The sequence below is a fragment of the Calidris pugnax genome, unplaced genomic scaffold (genome assembly GCF_001431845.1).
Source record: "Calidris pugnax isolate Ruff unplaced genomic scaffold, ASM143184v1 scaffold187, whole genome shotgun sequence".
Classification (NCBI taxonomy): domain Eukaryota; kingdom Metazoa; phylum Chordata; class Aves; order Charadriiformes; family Scolopacidae; genus Calidris; species Calidris pugnax.
Genome location: NW_015090969.1, coordinates 501874 through 528858, shown reverse-complemented (window position 1 = coordinate 528858; position 26985 = coordinate 501874). Strand labels below are relative to the sequence as shown.

At 40.7% G+C, this 26985-nt stretch overlaps 1 protein-coding gene across 3 annotated transcripts; it reads left to right on the top strand.

Moving 5' to 3' along the window:
• On the top strand, window positions 1-26243 carry AAGAB (alpha- and gamma-adaptin binding protein). 3 transcript variants are annotated; one of them, XM_014952772.1, is made up of 11 exons: window positions 1-107; window positions 6417-6607; window positions 7809-7905; window positions 8734-8823; window positions 11379-11462; window positions 21358-21440; window positions 22132-22222; window positions 22840-22944; window positions 23237-23286; window positions 23803-23854; window positions 25838-26243. In XM_014952772.1, exons 1-11 carry the CDS (start codon window positions 35-37, stop codon window positions 25849-25851), a joined length of 930 nt encoding a protein of 309 aa, XP_014808258.1. In that variant the 5' UTR covers window positions 1-34; the 3' UTR covers window positions 25852-26243. The 3 variants fall into 3 exon arrangements, with proteins under 3 accessions (XP_014808258.1, XP_014808256.1, XP_014808255.1); XM_014952770.1 differs by having other exon boundaries at window positions 23803-23894; XM_014952769.1 differs by lacking the exon at window positions 25838-26243 and having other exon boundaries at window positions 23803-24206.
• The last annotated feature ends 742 nt before the right edge of the window (window positions 26244-26985 follow it).

Genomic DNA, 26985 nt, shown 5'->3' with positions numbered 1-26985 from the left:
CGGGGCCGGAAGGGGCGCGGCGGCGGCGGGCGCCATGGCGGCGGCGGGGCCCTTCGCGCTGGTGACCAGCTGCGCCGCCGGCTTCCCGGCCGAGGAGCTCGTCAAACGTGAGTCGTCGTCGTCGTCGCGCTGCGGGGGCCCGGACAGGCTCAGCCGTGGGGTCCCGGCCTCCCTGCAGCTGCAAGGCTTCGGCCCCGCAGCTCCGCACCCCCAGGCCGCGCTCTGAGGGGAGCCCCCAGGGGCGGCCGGTCTCCCCTCACGCACCGTCCCCTCAGCGGCTGAGCCCTCTAAGGAGGGAGGGATCCTCCGGATCCCTGCCTGCCCCCGGGCCTGTGGTGTGTAACTGCCTGCCCTTGAGGAGGGCGTCAGGGGCCTCCTTAATTGCTTTAAGGAAATAAGCTAGTTAACAGACAGTGCAGAGCCCCACGTTGTGTGTTTCGCCCCCTCCGACCCTGAGGGGCAGGAGAGAGCATCGCCACAACCCACAGGAAAAAAAGGCAGCCCCACATCCCAAAATGTCCTATTACCTGCTGGCCACTTGCCATGCCTTAAGTGCAAATAAACCGTTGTTAAGTCATACCTGGGCGAAATAATTTGAGAATTGCTTTGAGACTGAACAAAAATAATACTTTGTTCAATAAGAAACAAAGAACAGGTTGATGGGACCATCAGGTTTGGTGCTGGCCATTCTGATCATTCACAGGCAGAATGAAAAAGTGCCCTTGTTTGATTGGGAAATGGTGGTGGGCCCTGGAATGAGAAGGGGACACCAAAGCAACCAGAGTGGCTCAGGAGTATAGGCACGGGGAAAACAAAAGCAGACTAAATATTGTCCCTCTGGCTTCATCTTTCTGTTTTTGAAGCAAACAGACTATCTGGGCCCCTACGGATGGTAGTATTTCTAAAATTCCTGGTGGGTCTGGACTTCCTGGAAAGTCTCGCTTTTATGCATTAGACTATTTGTTTTCCCAATGCAGAAGCACAAAAAAGGGAAAGCAAAAAAATTCTTCCTCTCTGCAGTTGTCAGAATTGTAGATTGCACTTAGTCCATCTCAAATACATAGGATTCATTCTGTAGAAAGTGGTTTTCTTGGAACCTAGTTCCCCTTTTATGGCTTGAAAAAGGGAACACAAGAGTAAAACCTGATAGTAGAGAAAACTTCGGTGGAATTTTCAGTAATTCTAAAACCAGGGGGATTCCAGGAAGAAGCTGTTTAGATCTTGGTGGTTTTGCCATTACAACTTGTTAGTACAGCCTGGCGTTTTAGAGAACTGTCACGAACAGTTTGATGTGCATACTAAGATGTGTAACTTATCAAACACCCCCTCTGCCTTTTCTGGATTTTTAACTGTTTTTGAGTAAGATCTTAGTTTGGACCTCATAAAGCAGAGCTCTGCCTCCAGGGACTGGCTCCCTCCATCTCATTAAACAATGTTTTAAAACAAGAATAACAGTACAAGGTCTGCAGGCAGAGGCTACTCTGTCAAAGCAGCTGGGTTGATATTGAATTATTTAAGGATTGCATGTCCAAGAATATTGTTATTGGTTGGTGCTTATTTTTGAGGAAGGTATAAGCAAATTGGAAGGAATTATTCAAGGTTCTGGTGGGTTTCCTGTGATTATTTTTCATAGGGAAATTAAACAAGTAAAAAAGGAAGGTGAGCAAAAAGCTTCACAGAAATGCTATTTAATCTGAAAAAAAGTCTTAAAACTTAACTTTTTTTAAAAATAGTACTCACATTGAAATGTCTAGGCTTCCACTACTTTCTAGTACCAAAATTGGAGTCTTACAGATAGTCTTTGTGTTCTCTCAAAAGACATTATCGAGAATTGAGATCATTTACTACAATAAATAACATGAGAATTTTAAGTTCCTGCTTTGTGTAACAAGTGAAATTACATCAGATCCAGAAGCATAAGCAAAACAAACAAACATTGTAAAACATTCAAGGACATGCTGATAAGGAGAAGGCAGCTGTGGCTGGGCTGAAGGGTTTTGGTGGATTGAAGCAAAATGCTGGTGCAAGTCTCAAAGCTTGTGTTTTTACAGCATGAAAGCGCCACGTCAGATTAAAGGCATTATTTGAGGGTGGTTTAGCTCAATGCTGAGAACAGCACCATTATATTAACACCTCTGAAGCAGTACAGTGTTTGAGATACAATATGTATGGTTAAATGTTATTAAATTACTGTATAGGTTGGTAGGATCCTTGGGTTTTGAGTCTATAATCGAAACGGGAAACAAACCCTTACCAGTATTATCACAGCTTTTGCCCCATGTTGCTGGATTTCCCTGGTACATGCTCTTTTTAGGCAAACTTGTGTAAGTAAAAGGAAGCCACTTAGAGTGTTCACTGTTAGGTCTATGAGAACCAGTTTCTCCTGCTGTTTCCCAGAACTTCCCAGGCTAATTACAAGGTTTTTCCAGTGTTTTCATCCTGTTAAATAGGAAATGGCTCAAGGATGAAAATAATATTGTGGTACATTTGCTAGATATATTTTTATTCTTTCAGGTTTCCGGGGAATGCCCTGAATGCTTTCTTACATTAGGTACTCTGGCAAAACAAAGCTATTTAAAATGCACAGGGTAGGATTTGCTCTTCTTAGATACATTAATCACAAATCAAACCAGCAAATAATATGGTTTTCATTTTTAAAAATGCTGGCCAACAGGGGGCCGAGCCCCTGATATGATTTTTTTTCTTTTTTTCTTTTTTTTTTTTTCTTTTTTTGGTGCTTACCACTCCCCTCCTCCCCCACAGCATATTTCTGAGTTCTCTTTACTCCTTGTGTAATTTGCAGGAGTATTTTTTTTATGGTGTATTCCACCAGGTGGCTCTCAAGGCCCAGAATGGGAGAACTATTTGGTGTACCTACCAACTAAGAGGACTTGGGATCATTTAGGGCATTGTAGAAAACTGAATTCCGTTCATATTACATGTATTCAGTCTGAAAAACTCTGGGAGGAGTGATCAATACCTTAGTCCCTTTGGGGAAAAAAATAAATGCCAAATTGGTTCAGAAATTGTCTGTTTGGTCCTTAAATTCAAATAATACACTGTAGATGAAGAAGCTTCTATTGCTGCCAAGTGCTTTTATACAGAAACATGGGACACTGAAATACAGTGTGTCTTCATTAGTATTCAGTTACTTCAGTAAAATAAGTGTCCAGCATTAGTAGTTACAGTATTTCTTAGAGGACCTTGAACTCTAAGTCATGTTTTTGAATGACACTAAGCGATATTCTTTTGTGGCATGAATTTTTCCATGCATGTTTTTAGGACTTTTTAAGGGTGATGCATTTGGAATCTGTTTGCATTCCTGTCATCCAAACAAGCCACTTCTGCTCCATGAAAAGGCCAGTTAATTAAGTCAGCCCAGTAGCCTTTCTACTGTTGTGGTCAAAGAGTGAGTCAGTTGGTTTTCCAGGCTCTTTGGATGGCAAACCACTGACACTTTCAATGGCTGGGGAGTTTAAAATTAAATATGAGTAACTCACTAGAGATAAGTTTGACAAGCCACCTCCTTTTGCCATATTGATTTTCTAGACATTTATTCCAATCAAACATAATGGGATTTATGCTGATGAATATTTTCTAAATTAGATATGAAACTATTCTGGCTGAACTTACTTTTTTCATTAAAATACCCAATCAAACATAATGGGATTTATGCTGATGGATATTCTCTAAATCAGATATGAAACTATTCTGGCTGAATTTGGGCTGTCTCAGAAAGAAATTTCTGGAAACCAGAGGTAGCAAATGTAATCCTGAAAACCTGTTCCATCATGGAACATATCCATGACAACTCAGTTTGAGTTGCAGTGTATATTTCTTTTGTAGTCTCTGCTTGTTTACTCTGAAAGCCAAAACCTAATTGGTCTGAGTGACTTTTGTGGAAGAGAACTGTTCACAAGACGCCCAAACTGCATTTAGTTTCCTGCCATGAGTAATCAGCCTGTTTTGCAGTAATTTGTGACAACCCTACGTGTGCTGAGCCACGGCAACCCTGAAGCCTTTCAGAAAGCTCCTTTGAGTTTAGTGTGCAACATCCATTTTTACTGGGAGAGAAATTTCACAGGGGATTGGCAAAATCTCTTTGGGTGAATGCTGGGTAATCAGAAGCACAATGGGATGAAAGAAAACCGCTTAAAATACAGGAACAGTAGCATGTAATAGGAAATGGGACATGTCCTCATTCTTCTAGCAGTACTTTGAGGTCTAAATTTGTCCATGAACTCTTTTGTAAGGAAAAAAAAAAAGAATCACTTACAGAGCAAATGTGAAAGTTCTTTCACATCAGCTTTTGAAAATCTTTATAAGAAATTCTTTCCTTTTGTATTCTTGCTCAGGTGCTAACTTCACCAAGTGACTTTTGAACTGGATTCCTTTCCCCTCCCTCTTTTCCTACCTTTGGCTTTGAGTGTTACTGCTGATTTTCTGTGTTTTTCTATGGACTCCTTTATTCTTAGCTTCTTATGGTGTTGACTTGCAATTCCATTAGCTTAGAACTGATTTTAGTTACTTATTTTTAACTGTCAAAACATTAGCGAAGGGATAATGATACTGTATTTTACGTAACATTCAAAACATCTGGTTTCCAGGGCAGAAAATTAAGATTATGCCTGCATTTGAAAAGCCAGGCAACAGATAATTCCAGGAAGAAAAGGTGTCCCTGTGTTTTGGACACGCACAATGACACTGTCTGCCTAACTTGGTTCCTCTCCAGGTTGCTATATAATTTTGTCACATTCTATGTAAGCAGAGTGAACACTCCCCACATTGGCCCTAATACCCATTTAAAAGGAACTCCTCATCTGGCAGCAATTTGTACATCTTAGAGCTAATGTTTAGCAGAGATACCAAACTAAATTATCCCACCTATAACACAGCATCTAGTCATTCTTAAAGCTCCTGTTTTATAGAAGAAAAAAAAAACTTTTCATCTGCTAAACTACCTTTATTATAATACAATATGTACATGAAAGCTATAGATTTTGTGAAATGACTTGCTATTTGATGATCTCTCTTACTAATTGCTTGGGTTTTTTTTTTTTGAAGAGTAGGCTTGATGTATTTGTGTAGCCTAACTTGAAAAGCTTGGGTTTAAAACTGACAGTTTATGTTGGTGTTTCCCTGGAAGATGGGTGCAAGGTGTTTGTTTTGTGTCACTCGAGCGTAACACCAGCCAATGCCAACAGGAGGGAGATACCTGCTGCAAAGTGACTGCAGTATTATGTGAAGTGCTTTTCTCCTTCAAAAAACCCAGACAGGAGATTTCCCCCCAGGTTTCTTTTTCTGAGGTTGAATTTCTCTCTCAGATTCCCTGTGTCCTCCTCCTCCTCCCTGCTGCAAATAATCCTCCTGGTTTAGAGCTCTCCTCTGTGCTGCCTTGTGCTCCATGCTCATTCACTAGTTAGATTTCTCAGACTTTGTAGTTAGTTGCAAAAACCATCAGACCTTTCCATGGCAATCTTGGCAATGAGGTTTTTCCTGCCTTTTCATTGATAAAATACACATAGTTTCAAATTCAAGTTCCAACTATTTGGGGATATTCCAGCATCTCCAGGCATTGTGTCTCAATACCTTTAAAATATTACCCTTAAGACCTTTTTAAACCCATATACTTTATTTCTTCATTTTTATTAACTCTTCTTATGCTCAAATAAATTCTAGATGGCTCAGCCAATTTAATATATAATTGACCTGTGTTATAAAGTGTCCAAGATAAAGTGTCCCTTTCCAGCAAAGTATAAATTGGATGCTCAGCTTCTAACTATAATTCAACTCCACCAGGTGGCTGTCACGCTATGAGAGCGTGCGCTGGGAAGGTTGTTACCAGCACATGAAGGGACAGTGTTTAACATTATCTTATCAAATCACTGCCTTGGATTTTAATTGTCGAACTCCTACGTGGAATTTAATGGGATTTACAACTGAATTGTAGTCACTTGGTTCATTTTTTCATTAGTTACCTTCAGGTTTCGGTTGCAGTCAAACCATTCTTCACATCTGAATGAACAGACAAAGTTTGTTTCTGCTGTGATAAAGCCTAGGTATTCTCTCCATACAGCCTGTTTGCAGGTACTGAGTTGGAGACTAACACTTTAAAAGCTATTTCCAGAAAGAAAAGGCTTGCTTCCTGAAGAGCTGCTGCTCTTTGTTTTATTTTGAAAGCTACAAACTAAACTCTTTGAAACTAAACTCTTGGAAAAAAACTCTTTTGAAAGCTTATTGGTAAACTCCAGGACAGAGTAAGAAATAAAGTTGAGTTTTTAAAGATCTTAAATATATACTGTTTTGTTATAGTAAGTAAAGATGGCTCTGTATCAGCATTGTACCAAGCTTCTCTAGACAAATTATTTTCTTGGTGCTGGTTTTATCATCAGTTTCATTCATTTTCTTTTATCCAGGTATCACAGGAAGAGATGACCTCACTGTGGGTGCGACTACAAGTGGAAGAGTGAATTTCTACCCCTGGACAATAGATAACAAATATTATTCTGCGGATATTCACCTCTGTGTAGTGCCAAACACATTTCTTGTTACTGGAGATATTGCTGAATCTGTGCAAGCCTTTGTAGTATACTTCGACAGCACAATAGTAAGACTCTTCTGCTTCATTATATTGCTTTATGTGTATGATATAGTTGCCTTATCACAGTGATAGCCACAAATTACGTTGTCTTCATCTTGTGCCATCCATTCCTTTTGGGCTGTTCTATTAATTATCAGTAGATCAATGTTAAATTATGCCTGCCATCAATGGAAGCAGTTTTTTTCCCTTTCACTATTGTACTCCAGTTGGAAGAGAGGCTTTCAGGATGCAAACATGCCACTAAGTTAGGCAAATCCTCTTCCAGTTCACCACCTCCAGCTTTATGTTAAATTATGCCTGCCATCAATGGAAGCAGTTTTTTTCCCTTTCACTATTGTACTCCAGTTGGAAGAGAGGCTTTCAGGATGCAAACATGTATCAGTAGATCAATGTTAAATTATGCCTGCTATCAATGTAAGCAGTCTCTTTCCCTTTCACTATTGTACTCCAGTTGGAAGAGAGGCTTTCAGGATGCAAACATGCCACTAAGTTAGGCAAATCCTCTTCCAGTCCCCCACCTCCAACTCTGCTCCTGGCTGGTGCTAGTTTGGAAAGGCTGCTTTAGGACAGCCAAGAATGACAGAGCTAAATGTGAGATTCAGTACTATCATTTCACCCAAAATTGTTTCTGCTAAGCTGGCAGCCGTGAAAACAGTGCTTTAGCGAAAGCCAGAAAGATTCTGAGATAAAAAAAATTTCTAAAAAAGGAGTTGTTTTTCATCACAGATGGGAAAGGGCACACATACCACACATTCAGCAAAGATATAGAATAACCTAGAATATATAACTTGGAGTAAACTAGAGCAATAGGAGTAGTTCACCAGTCCCCATAACATCCACTTGAGTGTGGAAGATGGAATAGCTGCACTTTAAACCCCAAATATGCTTAAAACGATATATCATGATTAGCCTTAAGTAAAAATCTTTCCTATTCTACACTAGGATTGCATAATTAATATTAAACATGACAGGGAGGTTGAAGGCAATAGGATTAACTCGTTTAAGATAAGCCAGGAATCAGAAGGAAGTTGTGTATAAATCAGCTTCTCTGACTAGAACACAAGTGTCTAAAACATACTTGATACGTAGCCTAGCATATTTCCTTACTTCATTTTATTCTAATAAATTCTAATAATAAATCTAATGATTTAAAAATGAAAGTATTTGAGATGTATTCCAAAGAACTTTTGGGTTTTTCTCCATTTAGGAATCTGGACTCGATAGTGTCTCTGAATGGCTTCCCCTGACAGAAGAGTGGTTACCAGAAGTCATGATCCTGGTTTGTAACAGAGTGTCTGAAAATGGTATGAAACCCAAAGAAATTCCAAACTGACCTAGAGTTATTAACCTTGCATAATAATTTTTCTACTTAAATCAACACAATTGTTTTTCAAAATATCTGTGTGAGACTGGGCTTGAGATTTGATTGAGAACCAGCTTACATCTGTGACCAGGAACAGTAATCTTAAGCTAATTGTGGTTGAAACTGAATCAGAATTTTACAATCTTGCTTAAAATGAGGTCTGTGTGTCCCATGCTTAGTGTTGCCAGTATGCACTGCCAGGTAACTAAAAAGGTATTCACATTAATAAATGATCCTCTCCGGTGAAGAATGAGGATGACTGTTGGTTGCTTAACTACAGTGGAAAGTACATTCATCTTTTTTGACCATTTGGACACTAAATACACCCATTTGCTTTGGTTCTAGATTAGTACATGCTGTACAACAGCAAGCCCTTGAGGTACAAATACATCCCTGTAACTTAATTCAGATTCAAACCTGGAGTTAATAGAAGTCTTCATTCACTGTGGCACATCAGTTACATTTCCCTTTGAGTACCCACTGCAAAGCCATTTGATTTTATGGTATTTGAAAAAAAAAAAAACCCAAACCAATTCAATTCAAAACAAAACCAAAACAATTCAAAGAAGGAATTTGTTTAACTGGAGTTTTGGAATCAAATTCCAAGTGAGTGGATGACCCATGCCAGCTGCTATATATTTCCCCCTGCCAGAATACAATCCAGAATAAGCAAACAACTTTGAGGGAATAAAATGTAGGTAAAAATTCAACTGCTGATATTGGTCTCAAATGTGGATGTTTAATATGAATTTTTGTTTTCCAACTGTAGGTGTCAACAGACAGAAAGCTCAAGAATGGTGCATCAAGCACGGCTTTGAACTGGTAGAACTTAGCCCTGAGGAACTGCCTGATGAAGATGGTAGGACTCCTGTTTTAATTTTTAGAATGAAAGAACACATCAAAATATCTTCTAAACAATTGCAAGGGGCATAACTTTATTTATGTGCTACGTTATTATTGCATGGAATGCTCCCAGTTGGTGAGGCTTAGCCTCAGCTATAAAAGGTCAGGAGGAGGAGGTGGTTATTTCCTCCAAGAAATTCCAGTTGTCTCCTCCCAAATACAGCTGCTGTTTGTGTAGCACCTACATAAAAATAATATCTGCTCATTTTTCTGGCACTAATCCAGGACTGCATTGATAGAATAGAAGCATTTACATTCCACTCTGGAAATAAATCTAAAAAAACAAGAACCAGAGAGATGCACAAGGGCAAAAAAATTCTTTGTCTTTTTAAAAGAGACTTTAAAACTGTTGTATGTACCAAGAGAAGGCAGACATTATTCAAACAGTGACAAGATAGGCTGAAAAGGGGAGATCATTGAAAACATTTTAGAATAGCACACAGTGGTACACAGGAAATAAACCAGTTTCAAAATCACTGGCTGACCACATGTTTATAACTTGAAAAAACCCATCGAGCAAAGTCAGAAGCGTGAGGTGTGATGTTCCACTCTTGAAAAGTGACTGTGCACTTCCGGACAGCCTTATCAGCATCAGCCTTATCTCCTCATTTCAGTGATACAAAAAAAAAAAAAGGGTTTAGATCTTGTCTCTCTATAGAGCCAAAATGAGATAACCAAGTCCGTTTCCAGGCTGGAGCGGAATTAGTCACTAACATTTGCTCTATTTCAGGTTCACCAAGTACATAGCTGACACCAAAAATCATTTAGTCGAAAGGTCTTCTGAACTAGAACTCAAGTTCCTCCCCCCTTTTAAAGGCCTAGATTAAAATTGTATCTTGAGTAGCTAAGAACCCCCTTCTTCCCCCCACCATGTCTTCAAAGATGCTTTTCTTTTTGGCACTTTGTTAGCCAGGGAGGGAGGGGTACACCTATTTCTGATTTATAGAAGCCAGAACAATTGGAAGTTGGTACCCTTTAGACTAAAGTTGTCTTATGAAGTGCTTTAAAAGGAAATACTAGTAATGTTAAATCAAGAGGTTTTTTTCTGTTGAATAATTGGTGTAAAAGCAAGCTATGTACTATTTAAAGAATATAAACAATGGGAATACTAACACAGTACAATAATCTTTGGAGTATTAAGATACATGTTCTTTCCTGGATTTTTAATATGGTAGTTGATTCACTGTGACTCATGCACAGGAAGAAACATAGTCCAGTAAGTAATATTTACTCCATAAGCATGCTGTATGAATTACAAAAGATAAAATGGACACAGGCTATGTACTATTTAAAGAATATAAACAATGGGAATACTAACACAGTACAATAATCTTTGGAGTATTAAGATACATGTTCTTTCCTGGATTTTTAATATGGTAGTTGATTCACTGTGACTCATGCACAGGAAGAAACATATTCCAGTAAGTAATATTTACTCCATAAACATGCTGTATGAATTACAAAAGATAGAATGGACACATTAAACATACTGGGCCAATGTCTGTGTAAAAATGATGACATTTCTGGCAGTTTATCACAAGTGAACTGGAGCTCTTGCTGTGCTGTCAGTCAGTTGTTTGTGCAGCAAGGACAGGAACTCTAAACTGAGACTCGATAACTCTGATACAAAACCAAACAGCAGTGTTATAGAGGGCAAAATATTTGATCTAAGGAGTCACAGACAGCTTGAAATTAATTTTAAAAGGCAGTTTCAATTAACTATGCCTGTCCCCTAGTTGTCCTAAAAATGTCTGAGTTTTAAGCAATCACATTTTTGTACCCAAGAGTGGTGGGGTTTTTTTCCCCCCACCATTGCTTTGCAAGACCTCCACAAAGGTGGGAAGCTGACTAAACTGAGGAAATGGGAAAACTGACTTTATACAAAGTGGTGTCAGATCTAGTCAGTAAATAAGTTGAAGTCCAAATAATGCTTTCCCTAGGCTTTAAAGTTATTGTAATTCACGGGATTACTGGAACATTTGGAGTTAGATGTTGTGGAGATAGCTTTACTATGATCACTTTTATTTTTAACAAGCATCACACCTTTTAAAATGGTTCTTTACTTTCCAAAGGAAGGAAAAGTAATTCTAGCATCAATTTTTATGCCGTGCAGCATTCTAAAAGATCTTAGGGTAAAGGATGCCTTGCTTTTAACAGCAGCTTAAAAATTGTTTATTACTATTAAATTTACTTGTATGTTATTTACCAGCTTAGGCCTCATGCTAAATATTTAACAAAACCCCACTCAGAATTCAGATCTCTGCAAGAGGCTGAGAGCTCACAGTTCATAATACCTGGAAGCATAGACAGAGGAGTGAGGCATTAATTGAGATTTGTTTGGCCTCTCATAAAGCAAAAGCAAGAAATCTGTGTTTTCTAACAAAACAAAGTCATTTTTATCTATTGCTATAAGATAAACCAGGCATTCAGACACACACCTCCTCACTTTCAGGCAAGTAGTGAGTTTGGGGATAAATCTTAGGAGTGCAATGTCTTTGTCTTTTGGTTTAGATGATTTTCCTGAGTCCACTGGAGTGAAACGAATCGTACAGGCCTTGAATGCCAACGTGTGGTCCAACGTGGTCATGAAGAGCGGTACGTAACACGGGTTCCTCTTTGGTATGAGCTCTGGAGAACACAGGCCTTGAGGGCTTAGTATTTTTGGCAAAAGTTTAAACTGAGCAGCTACAGTGCTACTGCCACTGCGTCAGTGCACAGATCACTACAGCACTTTTAAACCTTTTACGTGGAATAGTAGTTTCAGGTATTGCTTTCATTGTACCCCAATGCATAGAGAAATTTACAGGCAATGGGTGAGATTTAGTCCCATTTCAGCATCTGTTCCCTCTGTACTTGCTCTCTACCAATAACTTGAGTTTAAGTATTCCACTAATTCTTCAAATTTCAGTGAAAAATGAAAGCTTGGTCCATCAAACTCTAGCAGCAAATAGCTAGTCATTATCAGCTTGGTCAAAAAACAGATAAATAGTTTAGTGTAGAAGCAGTAAGCGTTAAATTCCAAATTTGTTACAGCTTTTTGAAAAGAACGTTTGAAACAGGGATGAAAACAGCAAGTGCAGAGATAAGACTTGACAAAGAAGTGATTTCAAGTGTCTGTTGAAGGGCATACTGAGTGCATGGCAAGAAGGACTGTTTCCCCTACAGAAACCCCCCCTGACTACACAGAACCCACAGAATGTTTCGAAAACGGTGCGAAAACCAGGCAATAATTTCGTGCAGACAGTTGATTATCAGCTGGCGTTGGAGTTTTGGAAAAACCACTTTAGGATCAGACTCATTAGCAAAGGAAATGCTGTTGCTAGCCCAGAGTTACTGCAAGAAGGAGATACTCCCATTGACTTGAAAACCTGTAATTGCCTTCCTAATAATACAAGCCCTTGCCGGAAATGTAGGAAGATTAAACTCTTGTGGAGCACTTGGCCTTACATTTCTTATTTCACAAAGCCTCATCCCACCAGCCAGCAGCCTTCCCATGATGTCTGTCTGCTCCCTGATGCACAATTTTCCATTCTTACAGCTTCTTCCTTCCTACTTTTTTTAACTGTGTAATGATTTCAAGTGCTGAGAGGCTTCAGCTAATTCCTGTAACTGGAAGCTGGTTACAGGGACTCCGCAGAACTAGGATGAGAACTGCTAAACCCATCAGCTTTTTGAATTATTTTTTTCCTAACACAGCCTTTTAAGTATTTCTCATACCACATCAGAACAGGGTTCAAACTTAAGGTAATCATTCTAGAGAAATTGGTAGCCATTTGAGATGGCGTGAAGTTATCTCACTAGTGCTAAAACAGTTTTCTGAACAGCGTACTTCCTGCGTTTGACAGATGCCACATTACAGAAGAACAGAATTTAGTCACTGTTCAGTTCTTGGGGGGAAATTCCTGTGCATCATTAGCATGTTCTGTAAAAGGTCAGACTCCTTGGAAATCCAGAGTTTCGATCGTCCTAAAAATGTCTGAGTTTTAAGCAATCACATTTTTGTACCCAAGAGTGGTGGGGTTTTTTTCCCCCCACCATTGCTTTGCAAGACCTCCACAAAGGTGGGAAGCTGACTAAACTGAGGAAATGGGAAAACTGACTTTATACAAAGTGGTGTCAGATCTAGTCAGTAAATAAGTTGAAGTCCAAATAATGCTTTCCCTAGGCTTTAAAGTTATTGTAATTCACGGGATTACTGGAACATTTGGAGTTAGATGTTATGGAGATAGCTTTACTATGATCACTTTTATTTTTAACAAGCATCACACCTTTTAAAATGGTTCTTTACTTTCCAAAGGAAGGAAAAGTAATTCTAGCATCAATTTTTATGCCGTGCAGCATTCTAAAAGATCTTAGGGTAAAGGATGCCTTGCTTTTAACAGCAGCTTAAAAATTGTTTATTACTATTAAATTTACTTGTATGTTATTTACCAGCTTAGGCCTCATGCTAAATATTTAACAAAACCCCACTCAGAATTCAGATCTCTGCAAGAGGCTGAGAGCTCACAGTTCATAATACCTGGAAGCATAGACAGAGGAGTGAGGCATTAATTGAGATTTGTTTGGCCTCTCATAAAGCAAAAGCAAGAAATCTGTGTTTTCTAACAAAACAAAGTCATTTTTATCTATTGCTATAAGATAAACCAGGCATTCAGACACACACCTCCTCACTTTCAGGCAAGTAGTGAGTTTGGGGATAAATCTTAGGAGTGCAATGTCTTTGTCTTTTGGTTTAGATGATTTTCCTGAGTCCACTGGAGTGAAACGAATCGTACAGGCCTTGAATGCCAACGTGTGGTCCAACGTGGTCATGAAGAGCGGTACGTAACATGGGTTCCTCTTTGGTATGAGCTCTGGAGAACACAGGCCTTGAGGGCTTAGTATTTTTGGCAAAAGTTTAAACTGAGCAGCTACAGTGCTACTGCCACTGCGTCAGTGCACAGATCACTACCACACTTTTAAACCTTTTACGTGGAATAGTAGTTTCAGGTATTGCTTTCATTGTACCCCAATGCATAGAGAAATTTACAGGCAATGGGTGAGATTTAGTCCCATTTCAGCATCTGTTCCCTCTGTACTTGCTCTCTACCAATAACTTGAGTTTAAGTATTCCACTAATTCTTCAAATTTCAGTGAAAAATGAAAGCTTGGTCCATCAAACTCTAGCAGCAAATAGCTAGTCATTATTAGCTTGGTCAAAAAACCGATAAATAGTTTAGTGTAGAAGCAGTAAGTGTTAAATTCCAAATTTGTTAGTTTTTTTGAAAAGAATGTTTGAAATAGGGATGAAAACAGCAAGTGCAGAGATAAGACTTGACAAAGAAGTGATTTCAAGTGTCTGTTGAAGGGCATACTGAGTGCATGGCAAGAAGGACTGTTTCCCCTACAGAAACCCCCCCTGACTACACAGAACCCACAGAATGTTTCGAAAACGGTGCGAAAACCAGGCAATAATTTCGTGCAGACAGTTGATTATCAGCTGGCGTTGGAGTTTTGGAAAAACCACTTTAGGATCAGACTCATTAGCAAAGGAAATGCTGTTGCTAGCCCAGAGTTACTGCAAGAAGGAGATACTCCCATTGACTTGAAAACCTGTAATTGCCTTCCTAATAATACAAGCCCTTGCCGGAAATGTAGGAAGATTAAACTCTTGTGGAGCACTTGGCCTTACATTTCTTATTTCACAAAGCCTCATCCCACCAGCCAGCAGCCTTCCCATGATGTCTGTCTGCTCCCTGATGCACAATTTTCCATTCTTACAGCTTCTTCCTTCCTACTTTTTTTAACTGTGTAATGATTTCAAGTGCTGAGAGGCTTCAGCTAATTCCTGTAACTGGAAGCTGGTTACAGGGACTCCGCAGAACTAGGATGAGAACTGCTAAACCCATCAGCTTTTTGAATTATTTTTTTCCTAACACAGCCTTTTAAGTATTTCTCATACCACATCAGAACAGGGTTCAAACTTAAGGTAATCATTCTAGAGAAATTGGTAGCCATTTGAGATGGCGTGAAGTTATCTCACTAGTGCTAAAACAGTTTTCTGAACAGCGTACTTCCTGCGTTTGACAGATGCCACATTACAGAAGAACAGAATTTAGTCACTGTTCAGTTCTTGGGGGGAAATTCCTGTGCATCATTAGCATGTTCTGTAAAAGGTCAGACTCCTTGGAAATCCAGAGTTTCGATCTCCACAGTACAAAAACCACACAGCATCGATGCACGTTACTACAAACCCCTCAGGAAGTGAACTATATTTGGAAGCTGTTGCAGCCTGACTATGACTTCAAAGGGAGATAGTTGAACTCATTTTACTTAAAATAAAGCTTTTTACAACCTGGGATGTATCTTTTGTTTTCAGCTTCCCCCTGATCCTGGAAATTGGCCACTAATAACTCAAACTTTAGCTTTTCTACTCAATTTAGAATTATTTATCTACACCTGTTGGCCCTTTAGAAGCAACACAGTCTTACTTCAATTGAAGATTTTTCATAGAGTATATTTATATAGTAGTAAAAGCTTAGAGCACTGTTAAGTGTAGCCATCTAAAAAGCCAGTGTTACAGCATTGCCTTACTTCACCTGTTTGTATGAGAATTTAAATTTACAGACAGAGCAGAAAGGACTTTTTTCAAGTACAAGCATTAAACCCATGTTACTTTAAGGCATTTAACCTTAAGCCCAAACACAGTTCTCCTTAAGTTGTGAAGTGGTTGTGTCACACATCTATTAAGAAAATTCTTGACCTTTTAATTTTTTCCTCTAATGATTAAACACACGCATTCTCACACCAACTCATAAAAATAGGTATTAAAAACAAAAGAGTTGAATTAGAAACCTTTTCACATGAAGTATTACCACAGGCTTTGTGAGAAAATGAAGCAATATTGTCTCTATGAAAAGAAAACCAGGTACTCTTACCTGAGAGTCTCCAGAGGCAGTTCCCTGTTGTAGTTGGTACAAAGTTTTTGGTACTCCAGGCCCCAGAGCTCACTCCAATCTGAGAATCAGGTGTTTCCTTTCCCCTTATACAGAAGAGCACAAGTAGTTCATCACCTAAAACATCTTCTTATCTGTCCCTTCAAGAGCAGCAGTAGCTGACCCAAGAGGGCAAGAAGAGAAATTATTTACTGCCCTCTGAAAGAGGCTACTTATCTCCTTTCCTGCTTAAATACCTGCTTTAGTGGTCCCAGCTGAAGCTGGTTACTTAGGGTGGGGGCTCATCATTAGCCTGGTTCTTGTAGCAAAAAATTCACCTGATTTAGGGGGACTATTGAAACTTAGTTATTTAAGCAAGTTACGAATTTTGACTTTTTAATTTCAATTTTCTACGGAAGTCAGGATCACCACATGTTAGCTAGCCAGAAGATGGAGGAGTAGTAGATAAAGACAGTGGAAAACCTTTTGCTATGAAATGAGTATGTGTGGGTCTTGAAGCCACGCTCAGAGCCCAGTGTCTGAGAGCTCCCCAGCCATTGCTGTGCGATACCTGGGACACTGCACGGGCTCCATCATCTTACAATAAGTAGAGTGAGATAATGTTTGGCTTTGATGCTGTAAGAACACTGTGTAAGGCATCACCCACTTCCTGAATTGCACCCAGAAGTTGAAATAATTTTTACGTCCAATAAAAAGGGTTTATAGGAAGGCTTTTTGAAGGGTGTGCCTGCAACCAAGCGTTATGTCTGCCGCCTCCCTGACCACGCCGCCAGAAACAAATAGCTGCTTTTTCAGAGGTCCCCACTGGGGATCCCAGTTTCTCTCTAACTGGGACAACATTTTTTAACTACGCTGGCTGAGGTGACGTGGATGTGGCCATGGTGGGGATGGAGCCACTGTCATTTCTCTGTACAGGATGAACTCTGATGGGAGATGGGAGAGAGGGACACGGTTAGGTCACTCCATCCACCCCTCTGCCAACGTGGTTATGTTCTCTCCCCAGTACATTCTGGACTGCCATGTCCAGTCCAGCTTCAGATGACTCAGAAATTGGCTAAGTGTCCCAAAAGACAGCTCTTTGCTCAGCTCAGTTAAACTCTGGGAAGCTGCTTCAGTCGGGGTTGTGATTCCCAATCTTTTATCCCTCAGTTGCCCGTTAATTCAGCTGTTGGACTTTGTGGGCTTTCACAGGTCTCACAACTGAATATTTTTAAGGCAAATCAGTCCAGGGATGAAAACAGCAAGTGCAGAGATAAGACTTGACAAAGAAGTGATTTCAAGTGTCTGTTGAAGGGCATACTGAGTGCATGGCAAGAAGGACTGTTTCCCCTACAGAAACCCCCCCTGACTACACAGAACCCACAGAATGTTTCGAAAACGGTGCGAAAACCAGGCAATAATTTCGTGCAGACAGTTGATTATCAGCTGGCGTTGGAGTTTTGGAAAAACCACTTTAGGATCAGACTCATTAGCAAAGGAAATGCTGTTGCTAGCCCAGAGTTACTGCAAGAAGGAGATACTCCCATTGACTTGAAAACCTGTAATTGCCTTCCTAATAATACAAGCCCTTGCCGGAAATGTAGGAAGATTAAACTCTTGTGGAGCACTTGGCCTTACATTTCTTATTTCACAAAGCCTCATCCCACCAGCCAGCAGCCTTCCCATGATGTCTGTCTGCTCCCTGATGCACAATTTTCCATTCTTACAGCTTCTTCCTTCCTACTTTTTTTAACTGTGTAATGATTTCAAGTGCTGAGAGGCTTCAGCTAATTCCTGTAACTGGAAGCTGGTTACAGGGACTCCGCAGAACTAGGATGAGAACTGCTAAACCCATCAGCTTTTTGAATTATTTTTTTCCTAACACAGCCTTTTAAGTATTTCTCATACCACATCAGAACAGGGTTCAAACTTAAGGTAATCATTCTAGAGAAATTGGTAGCCATTTGAGATGGCGTGAAGTTATCTCACTAGTGCTAAAACAGTTTTCTGAACAGCGTACTTCCTGCGTTTGACAGATGCCACATTACAGAAGAACAGAATTTAGTCACTGTTCAGTTCTTGGGGGGAAATTCCTGTGCATCATTAGCATGTTCTGTAAAAGGTCAGACTCCTTGGAAATCCAGAGTTTCGATCTCCACAGTACAAAAACCACACAGCATCGATGCACGTTACTACAAACCCCTCAGGAAGTGAACTATATTTGGAAGCTGTTGCAGCCTGACTATGACTTCAAAGGGAGATAGTTGAACTCATTTTACTTAAAATAAAGCTTTTTACAACCTGGGATGTATCTTTTGTTTTCAGCTTCCCCCTGATCCTGGAAATTGGCCACTAATAACTCAAACTTTAGCTTTTCTACTCAATTTAGAATTATTTATCTACACCTGTTGGCCCTTTAGAAGCAACACAGTCTTACTTCAATTGAAGATTTTTCATAGAGTGTATTTGTATAGTAGTGAATGCTTAGAGCACTGTTAAGTGTAGCCATCTAAAAAGCCAGTGTTACAGCATTGCCTTACTTCACCTGTTTGTATGAGAATTTAAATTTACAGACAGAGCAGAAAGGACTTTTTTCAAGTACAAGCATTAAACCCATGTTACTTTAAGGCATTTAACCTTAAGCCCAAACACAGTTCTCCTTAAGTTGTGAAGTGGTTGTGTCACACATCTATTAAGAAAATTCTTGACCTTTTAATTTTTTCCTCTAATGATTAAACACACGCATTCTCACACCAACTCATAAAAATAGGTATTAAAAACAAAAGAGTTGAATTAGAAACCTTTTCACATGAAGTATTACCACAGGCTTTGTGAGAAAATGAAGCAATATTGTCTCTATGAAAAGAAAACCAGGTACTCTTACCTGAGAGTCTCCAGAGGCAGTTCCCTGTTGTAGTTGGTACAAAGTTTTTGGTACTCCAGGCCCCAGAGCTCACTCCAATCTGAGAATCAGGTGTTTCCTTTCCCCTTATACAGAAGAGCACAAGTAGTTCATCACCTAAAACATCTTCTTATCTGTCCCTTCAAGAGCAGCAGTAGCTGACCCGAGAGGGCAAGAAGAGAAATGATTTACTGTCCTCTGAAAGGGGCTACTTACCTCATTTCCTGCTTAAATACCTGCTTTAGTGGTCCCAGCTGAAGCTGGTTACTTAGGGTGGGGGCTCATAATTAGCCTGGCTCTTGTAGCAAAAAATTCACCAGATTTAGGGGGACTATTGAAACTTAGTTATTTAAGCAAGTTATGAATTTTGACTTTTTAATGTCAATTTTCTACGGAAGTCAGGATCACCCCATGTTAGCTAGCCAGAAGATGGAGGAGTAGTAGATAAAGACAGTGGAAAACCTTTTGCTATGAAATGAGTATGTGTGGGTCTTGAAGCCACGCTCAGAGCCCAGTGTCTGAGAGCTCCCCAGCCATTGCTGTGCGATACCTGGGACACTGCACGGGCTCCATCATCTTACAATAAGTAGAGTGAGATAATGTTTGGCTTTGATGCTGTAAGAACACTGTGTAAGGCATCACCCACTTCCTGAATTGCACCCAGAAGTTGAAATAACTTTTACGTCCAATAAAAAGGGTTTATAGGAAGGCTTTTTGAAGGGTGTGCCTGCAACCAAGCGTTATGTCTGCCGCCTCCCTGACCACGCCGCCAGAAACAAATAGCTGCTTTTTCAGAGGTCCCCACTGGGGATCCCAGTTTCTCTCTAACTGGGACAACATTTTTTAACTACGCTGGCTGAGGTGACGTGGATGTGGCCATGGTGGGGATGGAGCCACTGTCATTTCTCTGTACAGGATGAACTCTGATGGGAGATGGGAGAGAGGGACACGGTTAGGTCACTCCATCCACCCCTCTGCCAACGTGGTTATGTTCTCTCCCCAGTACATTCTGGACTGCCATGTCCAGTCCAGCTTCAGATGACTCAGAAATTGGCTAAGTGTCCCAAAAGACAGCTCTTTGCTCAGCTCAGTTAAACTCTGGGAAGCTGCTTCAGTCGGGGTTGTGATTCCCAATCTTTTATCCCTCAGTTGCCCGTTAATTCAGCTGTTGGACTTTGTGGGCTTTCACAGGTCTCACAACTGAATATTTTTAAGGCAAATCAGTCAGCTAAACTGATTCACTTCTTCCCACACTGTTGGCGAGTGATTTCTTAAAGCAGTAAAACTGTATAAAACCTTGAACAAATATAACTGTGTGTTGAACTGTATAAAAAGTTGAAACAAATACCTGCTGGGGACTCGGGGGGGACAGGGCTGGGGCAGGACACACATCAGCCTGAGTACACAGTGATGATTATTAAGCAGGAAGTGAGGTCTTAGTAATTCCCTAATGGAGACCTGTTTACATGTTTTCTAGATAGCTGATGGGTTTAGCTACGCATTCAACTCTTCAGAATGAAATTTTGTATAAATGGCAAGGAAATTTGGACAGTGCATAAAAATTACATCAGCTCAACGTTTTCGTCTAGAGCTTAGTCATTAGCGTGATAATTTAAAACACATTTTTTTTTAAAAAAGTAATATTTATCTTTCTTCTGGCACAGGTCATTGTTTCCTGGCTATTTGTAGTACAAAACTTAACGTTATTTCTTTTTTACTTGACTAAAATACTAAGACTTTCAGAAAAGTCTCCTGAATCCCTTTTGTAACTGGAAATATTTACTACTGAATGCAAGGCCAGCTGAAAACATGGCTTAGAAAACAAACAGCCTTGTAATATCACCTATTATGCAGTTATATTTATTTTAAAAATAAAGTTTTAAAAATACAGTCAGTTTAATTTAAAAATACTGTGCTGCATTTATTACCTGAGATGATTGTTTAGTTTTAGGTTTGAATTCGCTGGGGTTTTTTTTAGGTTGGATTTTTAAAATACCATTGAACTAAACTGTAGGTTGGGAGCTGTGGAAAGCCCAAAGCACCTTGCAGTGGGAAGAAACATGGGATTTGCTGCTGGGATTTGTCCTTCCGTGAGCCCTGACCTCGATGTTTAGCATTTGCCTTTGCCATGACTCAACCTCTTTAGACAATGCGTGGTGAAGCGAAGGCACTTGCTGCATTTCCTGTCTCTAACCACACACTTGGTGCTGCTTCCCATGGCTGTGAAACCTGCTCCACTGAGTGTCAGCAACAGCAAATGCTGCTGCTCTGCTTTGAAAACTGCCTGGTTTGGAGTCAGAAGGCATTTGCCAGAGCAAAGCCTAACCGAGCACTGACTTCAAATGAGAAAAGAAAAGAGCTCACATCTCTTGTGGCTTACACAGCTGTTCCCTGCTGGTAACATTTAGCAGTAAATGTTATTAATGTATTTAAAAAACCCTTAGAGATTATGAAAAATTTCTGCGTTATGAAAATCTTAGAGATTATATAAGATTCTTAGAGATTATATAAAATTCATAATCTTAGAGATTATGAAAAATTTTGAAGAGCATTGATGCAGTTTTATAGGATGCTGTGTGTCTTCCCTGAAATGTTCTCTGTCCCAGCTGGTCAGTTAAAACTATTTGTGATTGTATCACATCTTCTGTCAAACTCAGGGCTGTTTTGTTTCCAGACAGGACCCAGGGCTTTGGCCTGCTCAGTACGTTAGCGGGTGCGAACTGTAGCGTCGGGTCAGAAGAGAACCAAGATACAGAAGTAAACAGTAATTCCTATTTCTTGTTCTTTGCCTCAAAACTGTTTCTTGTGGTGTTCTTTCCTGTTGTGACACTTGGGCTGTCGGTGGTGGCTTGCTTTGTTTCCCCTCCTTTCTCAAGGGATGCTTCACAGCCTGTTGGGATCTATTTTAAAGGAAGTATTTCCAAAGCTTGAAAAACTATCTGCGTTTTTTGTACGAGGCAGTTGCTCCCAGGAGCTGTTGCCTCGTGGCTGTGAGCTTGCTGTTTGCCAAGATGTTGCCTCAGAACTGATGGTTTTACTTGGAAACGTCCGATTGTGCGCTCAGTGTTGGGTGTTGATCGCACTGATTTCCATGTTGTGTAAATCTTTTCCCCCAGACAACCCACTGGAGCCCAGGGAAGGTTATTAAAAGCTCCATTCAAGATGTTGTTTTTCAGTAATATCCAAGAGCAATGTTTTGTGCAAAGCAAAAACTTGATAGTGTTATTTAAAAACAACAACAAACCTATCATAGAAAATGTTTATGTAATATCTACGTAGAGTGTTGCAAAAGTGACTTATCATTATCCACGTGATACGGGTTTTGCATAAGTAACAGCTCAGGATAAAGATGAAGTTTTTGAAGCCAAAACAGGAAGCACCTGATTTGCTGCTGGTGCTTTTTAGGTGCGTTATTGGATACTCCTAATGCCTGTTTGTTTCCTGACAGTCCCATCCATCACCAGATGGAGAAGAATCCTGTTCAGGCAGCAGAGAAGATGGGGCTGGCACAAACAGCCTGCGGATTGACAGCGCTGTAGGTGAGCTCTTTCCCTGCCCAGTGGATGTGTTGGAGTGGGCTGGGAGATTTCCCCATGCACATATTGTGTGTATATCTAGAATAAATATCTATATAAGAATAAATTTTGAAGTATTATGGTTGCAGAGAAAACTCACTACAGTTTAGCCAGCAGGAGGTGAATGAAGCACGCTCTGCTTGGCTCAGTCCTGAGAGGTTCTGGTGTTCTAAGCTACAAGTCCTTCAATAATTGCTCCATTCCAGGAGATGGGACTTTCTTACAAGTAGGATATAGAGATCTCCTAAAGGCTGGGTAGCAGAGTCTCATGACTCTTCATTTACTCCGTGGCTGTTCCTAGACAGATCATTTTATAATAAGCAAGAAACTTTAAATATTGGATGAACTCAAACCCACTCTTGCAATGTAATGTATCAAAGTTCATTAATGCTGTAATGATGCCGTGAGATTTATGTAGGAACAATCAGTAAATTAAATGTTTCTTTCCTTCCTATGGAGGGTGGGATCTGCAAATGGGATTTTGCAGGTGTTAAAATCCTATTTTTAATCAGAAAGGCTTTCGCACCTGCTGACACAACAGGGTCATTTACTTTAAACCAACCTGTACACACTTGTTTCAGACCCCACGTTAGATGTGGACATCCAGGAGTTAGCCAGCCTGACCACCAGGGATGGGGACCTGGAGAACTTTGAAAGGCTTTTCTCAAAGCTGAAAGAAATGAAAGGTAACGTGCCCGGAGAGCGGTACCGAGCTCTGTCACCTCTTCTAATTACTCTAAGGCATGAAAGCCAGTGTGTGAATTGGGAAGTTTGTACAAATTCCTATTTTCTCATCTGAGGCTGTTTGTAAGTAGCTGATCTTTTCTTTAATTTGCCCTTTGTCTTGAAAGAGGCAGATGTTGCTCAGCTGGCTGCTGTCGCCCTGATTTTGTCCACCGTGACCTTATGCTACAGTTTTCTATAAAGAAACCTGTAACAAGAACTTTTTTTTGACCCAAGTCACGTTCTTTTCCACAGATAAAGCTGCAACGTTGCCTCATGAGCAAAGAAAACTACACGCAGAAAAGGTGAGGCTTTGAAATTGGCATTGAAATTACTAAAAATGGGGTTTTCCTGAGCCATAGGTACCTCTCCTGTAGAGTTCCTACATTAAAAGCAGTAAGAGCAAACCACGTGGTCCTAGGGAAGACTGACTGGTATCTCCCAGGAACTGAATAAAAAAATCTGGAATTTTGGAATACTAGAAAAAGCTTTCCCCTTTCAAAATGTGTGAAGTTGAGGCGCTGCAGGCAGGGAGGGTGTGAGCCAGATTCCACTTAAGTCAATGGAAGAGCCTTGATCTCAAGGAAAATTGAATCCTGCCTTAATTAGCTCAAGTTTTGTATCACTTATGCCTCCCATGAGCCCTAAATTATTGTCTCTGCGTTGAAATATCTTAACTCCAGAGAGGATTTGTGTTGTACCTAGAAACATGGTTGCTCCATTCAGCTGCTCCCTTCCTGCTTTGTGGATGGAAATGTAAAATTCTCGGTCATTTGAGGGGAATTTTTCTCCCTTTCCTCTCTTTTTTTCCCCGTTGTCAGGTGGCCAAAGCCTTCTGGATGGCAATCGGAGGAGACAGAGATGAAATTGAAGGTCTCTCCTCGGATGAAGAAAACTAAGTTCTTTGGTAGCTGTGAGTGCCGGAGCGACGCGAAAAGCGCGGTCTCTCCCTGCAATGAGTGTTTAGTGCAAAAAGCCCCATCGAGCCTCAGTTGCCACCTTTGGTGAAGGGATTCCCCACACCCTTGTAGTAACACATTCCACAGCACCTGGTGGGTACAGTGGTTTTTTGTCTCCAGTGTTCATTTCTTCTCTCTCAGAGAATTTTTGGAAGGCGATGGCACGCAGTTAGAGGGAATCACAATTTCATTTACATTTTTTCAAATTAACATTGTTGTTTCCTCTTTTTTGAGTTAAAATAAATAAACAGATTTACTACCAGTTATCTTTCTGGTGGTTGTTAAGTGACGGCTTAATTCTAAACTCGAGGTTTTAGATCTAGGCCTGTTTGATGCTTTTATGTAGCTTTGTAGCCGATTGTATGAGTTAAACCAAACCAGATTTATGTGAGCTGTGAAGAGAAAAGCTGAGTTGTCCCCCCTGGTGGGATGCCCTGCCGAGGCTCCAGGTCCATCCTGCCCAGTGCCAAAGCTGTGACAAGTGGCCCACAGGCTTTGAATGCTCTTTGCATCCACAAGGATGTGGTCCTTCCCTGGAGAGTCGGGTCTTCTGCCACGCTCCCTGCGTTTCCATTAGAAACTAAATCTGGGATGAAAGGCCAGAGAGGTTTTTGCTGCAGTTCTGGGGGGAAATTCCCCGCCCAGAGCTTTGGCCTCCAAGGCCAAACAGAACACACAGCCCCTTCTGCTGGTGAATCCTGTCCTAAATACCCAAAAGCCACGATTTCAAAAACCCCATGCTGTCACCTGGAGCAGTTACTACAGATTTATGTACAGTCCAAGCCTCAAATTGCTGCTTCAAGGTACCAAGGGTTAGAGAAGATTGAGTTGGCCTTAGGTTTAGTGTGTTGTCATCTCCTGCACAGGCACGTGGTGGAAGACTCGCTGGAGAGTGTAAACTCACAGGGCACTTGGAGAAGGAGGAGGAAAGCACAGGCTGGGGAGGGAGCGAGAGGAGAAAAAGTAAATGTCTCCTTTTTTTGCTCCAGTCAGCTGTCAGATCCAGATCAACGGAATGAGGTAGCCAGTAGGTGCCCTGCTGGAGGATCAGGCCCCTGGTGCCCATCTGCCCCACCCTGAAATGGCAGAGATTTTCCCCAAGAGCATTCCCTTATCAATCTGAGAACGCGCCGCGTTAAGCAACCCCATGGAGAAATTTTGAAATGAGCTTTTCCAATGTCTGGTTTTTCGCGTCAATAAATTTCGCGAGACAGCGGCTCTCCATAAATTACTGGACGGCTTTACATTTGGAAAGCACCTTCACAGTGGTTCTTGACAATCACTGCTTTTTCTTTTAAGATTAAACAAAGCTAAAAGAAGAGCTGCTTGGAGCGCTGTAAATCGTTTCCTGGGTGAAAACTGCAGCCTTCTCAACTCTTAAAAAGCAGAACTGGGGCTTCGTTAGTAGTTTGAAAGCATTTCTCAGACAAAGACTGAGCAGAAGCTCCACCAGAGTAAAATAGCTGTTTTTTCAAGAAGAAATGTTCCTTTTACAGGAATATTTTCAAGGAAACACACCTGTCAGGGCCACCTCCTTCCCAGCTGGATGATACAAAGCAGCTGCCGTGAGTTTGCCATCTCCTCCCGTTCCCTCCTCCTCGTCCCCAGCACAGAGGGCTGGATCAGGAACTGAAGGTGCTTCCTTCCAAGTAGGGAACAGTTTTCCGTGTTTGCTTCTCAGGAGCTGAAGATTTATTTATTTTTTCCCCCTTTCTAAATATTTGTTGTGCAATAACGATAAATGGCAAAAGTGCAGAGTAAATTAATTGCCCGCAGTGAAGGAAAGAATGCACTCGAATATGTTACAAACTCAATTCTTTGTATGTGAGATACACGTATGACAGTTTATTTGCATTTATACAAATTAAAATCGAGCTCTTTTCTGCCTTTTTACAAGGTGGCAGCAGCTAAACTTCCAGAAATGATGCCTTCTCCCAGGAATCAGACTTACCGGTTGGGGAACACTCACCTCTCCTCACTCCCAACAAACACAGAACTCTTCAAATGTGTTTTTGTCATAAATGTGTGTCTTGTTCATAGATACCATCTCTGCTTTATAAAAACTCAGTTCATCAAGGTAGGAACCATGGCTAGGAAATGTGAGGAAATAGTTTTAATGATCTTTAAAGAATGTTGTATTGTATTTTTTAAAATCAAAGTTTACTTTGCTGGTGGCTTGTTTTTTTGTTTTGTGGGTTGTGTTTTTTTTTTTTTTCTGGAGATGCTTTGGTTTTGGCTCCAGAATTTCTTTACAAAATAGATGTGACAGAAATGAATAAAAGGGGCATTAATGGCAAAGCAAACCTGGGAGTTGTTCTGTCTTTTGCTCAGTTCCTCTTGGAAAGCCACAGCCTTGTTCAGCAACAACAAAAGAATTCCCATCTTGCTTTTAAATCCCAGTGAGGGTTTTGAAGGTGTTGGCTTCCCCCTGGCACTGGGACCCCAGTGCTTAACTGGAACCACTGGAACAGCTCTGCTGGGAAGTTCAGGCACCGTGGGCAGAGGTAGAGGCTTTTCCTCCATAAAGATGGTGACAAGAACATGTAGCCAGACTGTGAATGAAACTCAAGAGATGATTCTGGAGCAAACGTGACAAGGCCTCAGTGAAAAGGGGAAGCAGCAGTTTCTGGCTGTGGTATTTGCAAGGAAACGCAAAGGAAAGTGAGTGCATCTGTGTCAGCAAAGAGCAGCTGGAAAGGGTCACAGCAAACGCTCCAAAGGCTGCAGGAAACCCTGAGACTGAAGAGAAGAAATCCCAATTCTGGTGTTTGCCATGGCACGAGGAAACGCAGCACTCGCAGGAAAACACACGCAGGGAGGTGTGAGACTTTGAAGGCTCCATCCCCAGGCCCTTCTTTCCTCTCGTTCTCTGCAGCCAGGTCAGTTCACATTTCTTTGTTGTGATTAAAGTAGTGGTTGGGTCACTATCAGCACAAGAAACTGAGTGTAAAAGTAACCTGACAAACTCCAGGCAAACTAGTGAAATTCCAGCTCCAACTAAAGGCTACATAAACGCTGTGTTTATAATTATTAAAAGGAGAAAAC

Bases quoted from the DNA above. Each gene is read 5' to 3' on its own strand.
- AAGAB (XM_014952770.1), top strand. From the start codon at position 35: ATGGCGGCGGCGGGGCCCTTCGCGCTGGTGACCAGCTGCGCCGCCGGC. The intron at 8,824-11,378 runs GTAGGACTCCTG...CTTTTGGTTTAG, and splicing joins GGAACTGCCTGATGAAGATG to ATGATTTTCCTGAGTCCACT. The intron at 21,441-22,131 runs GTAAACAGTAAT...GTTTCCTGACAG, and splicing joins AAGAGAACCAAGATACAGAA to TCCCATCCATCACCAGATGG.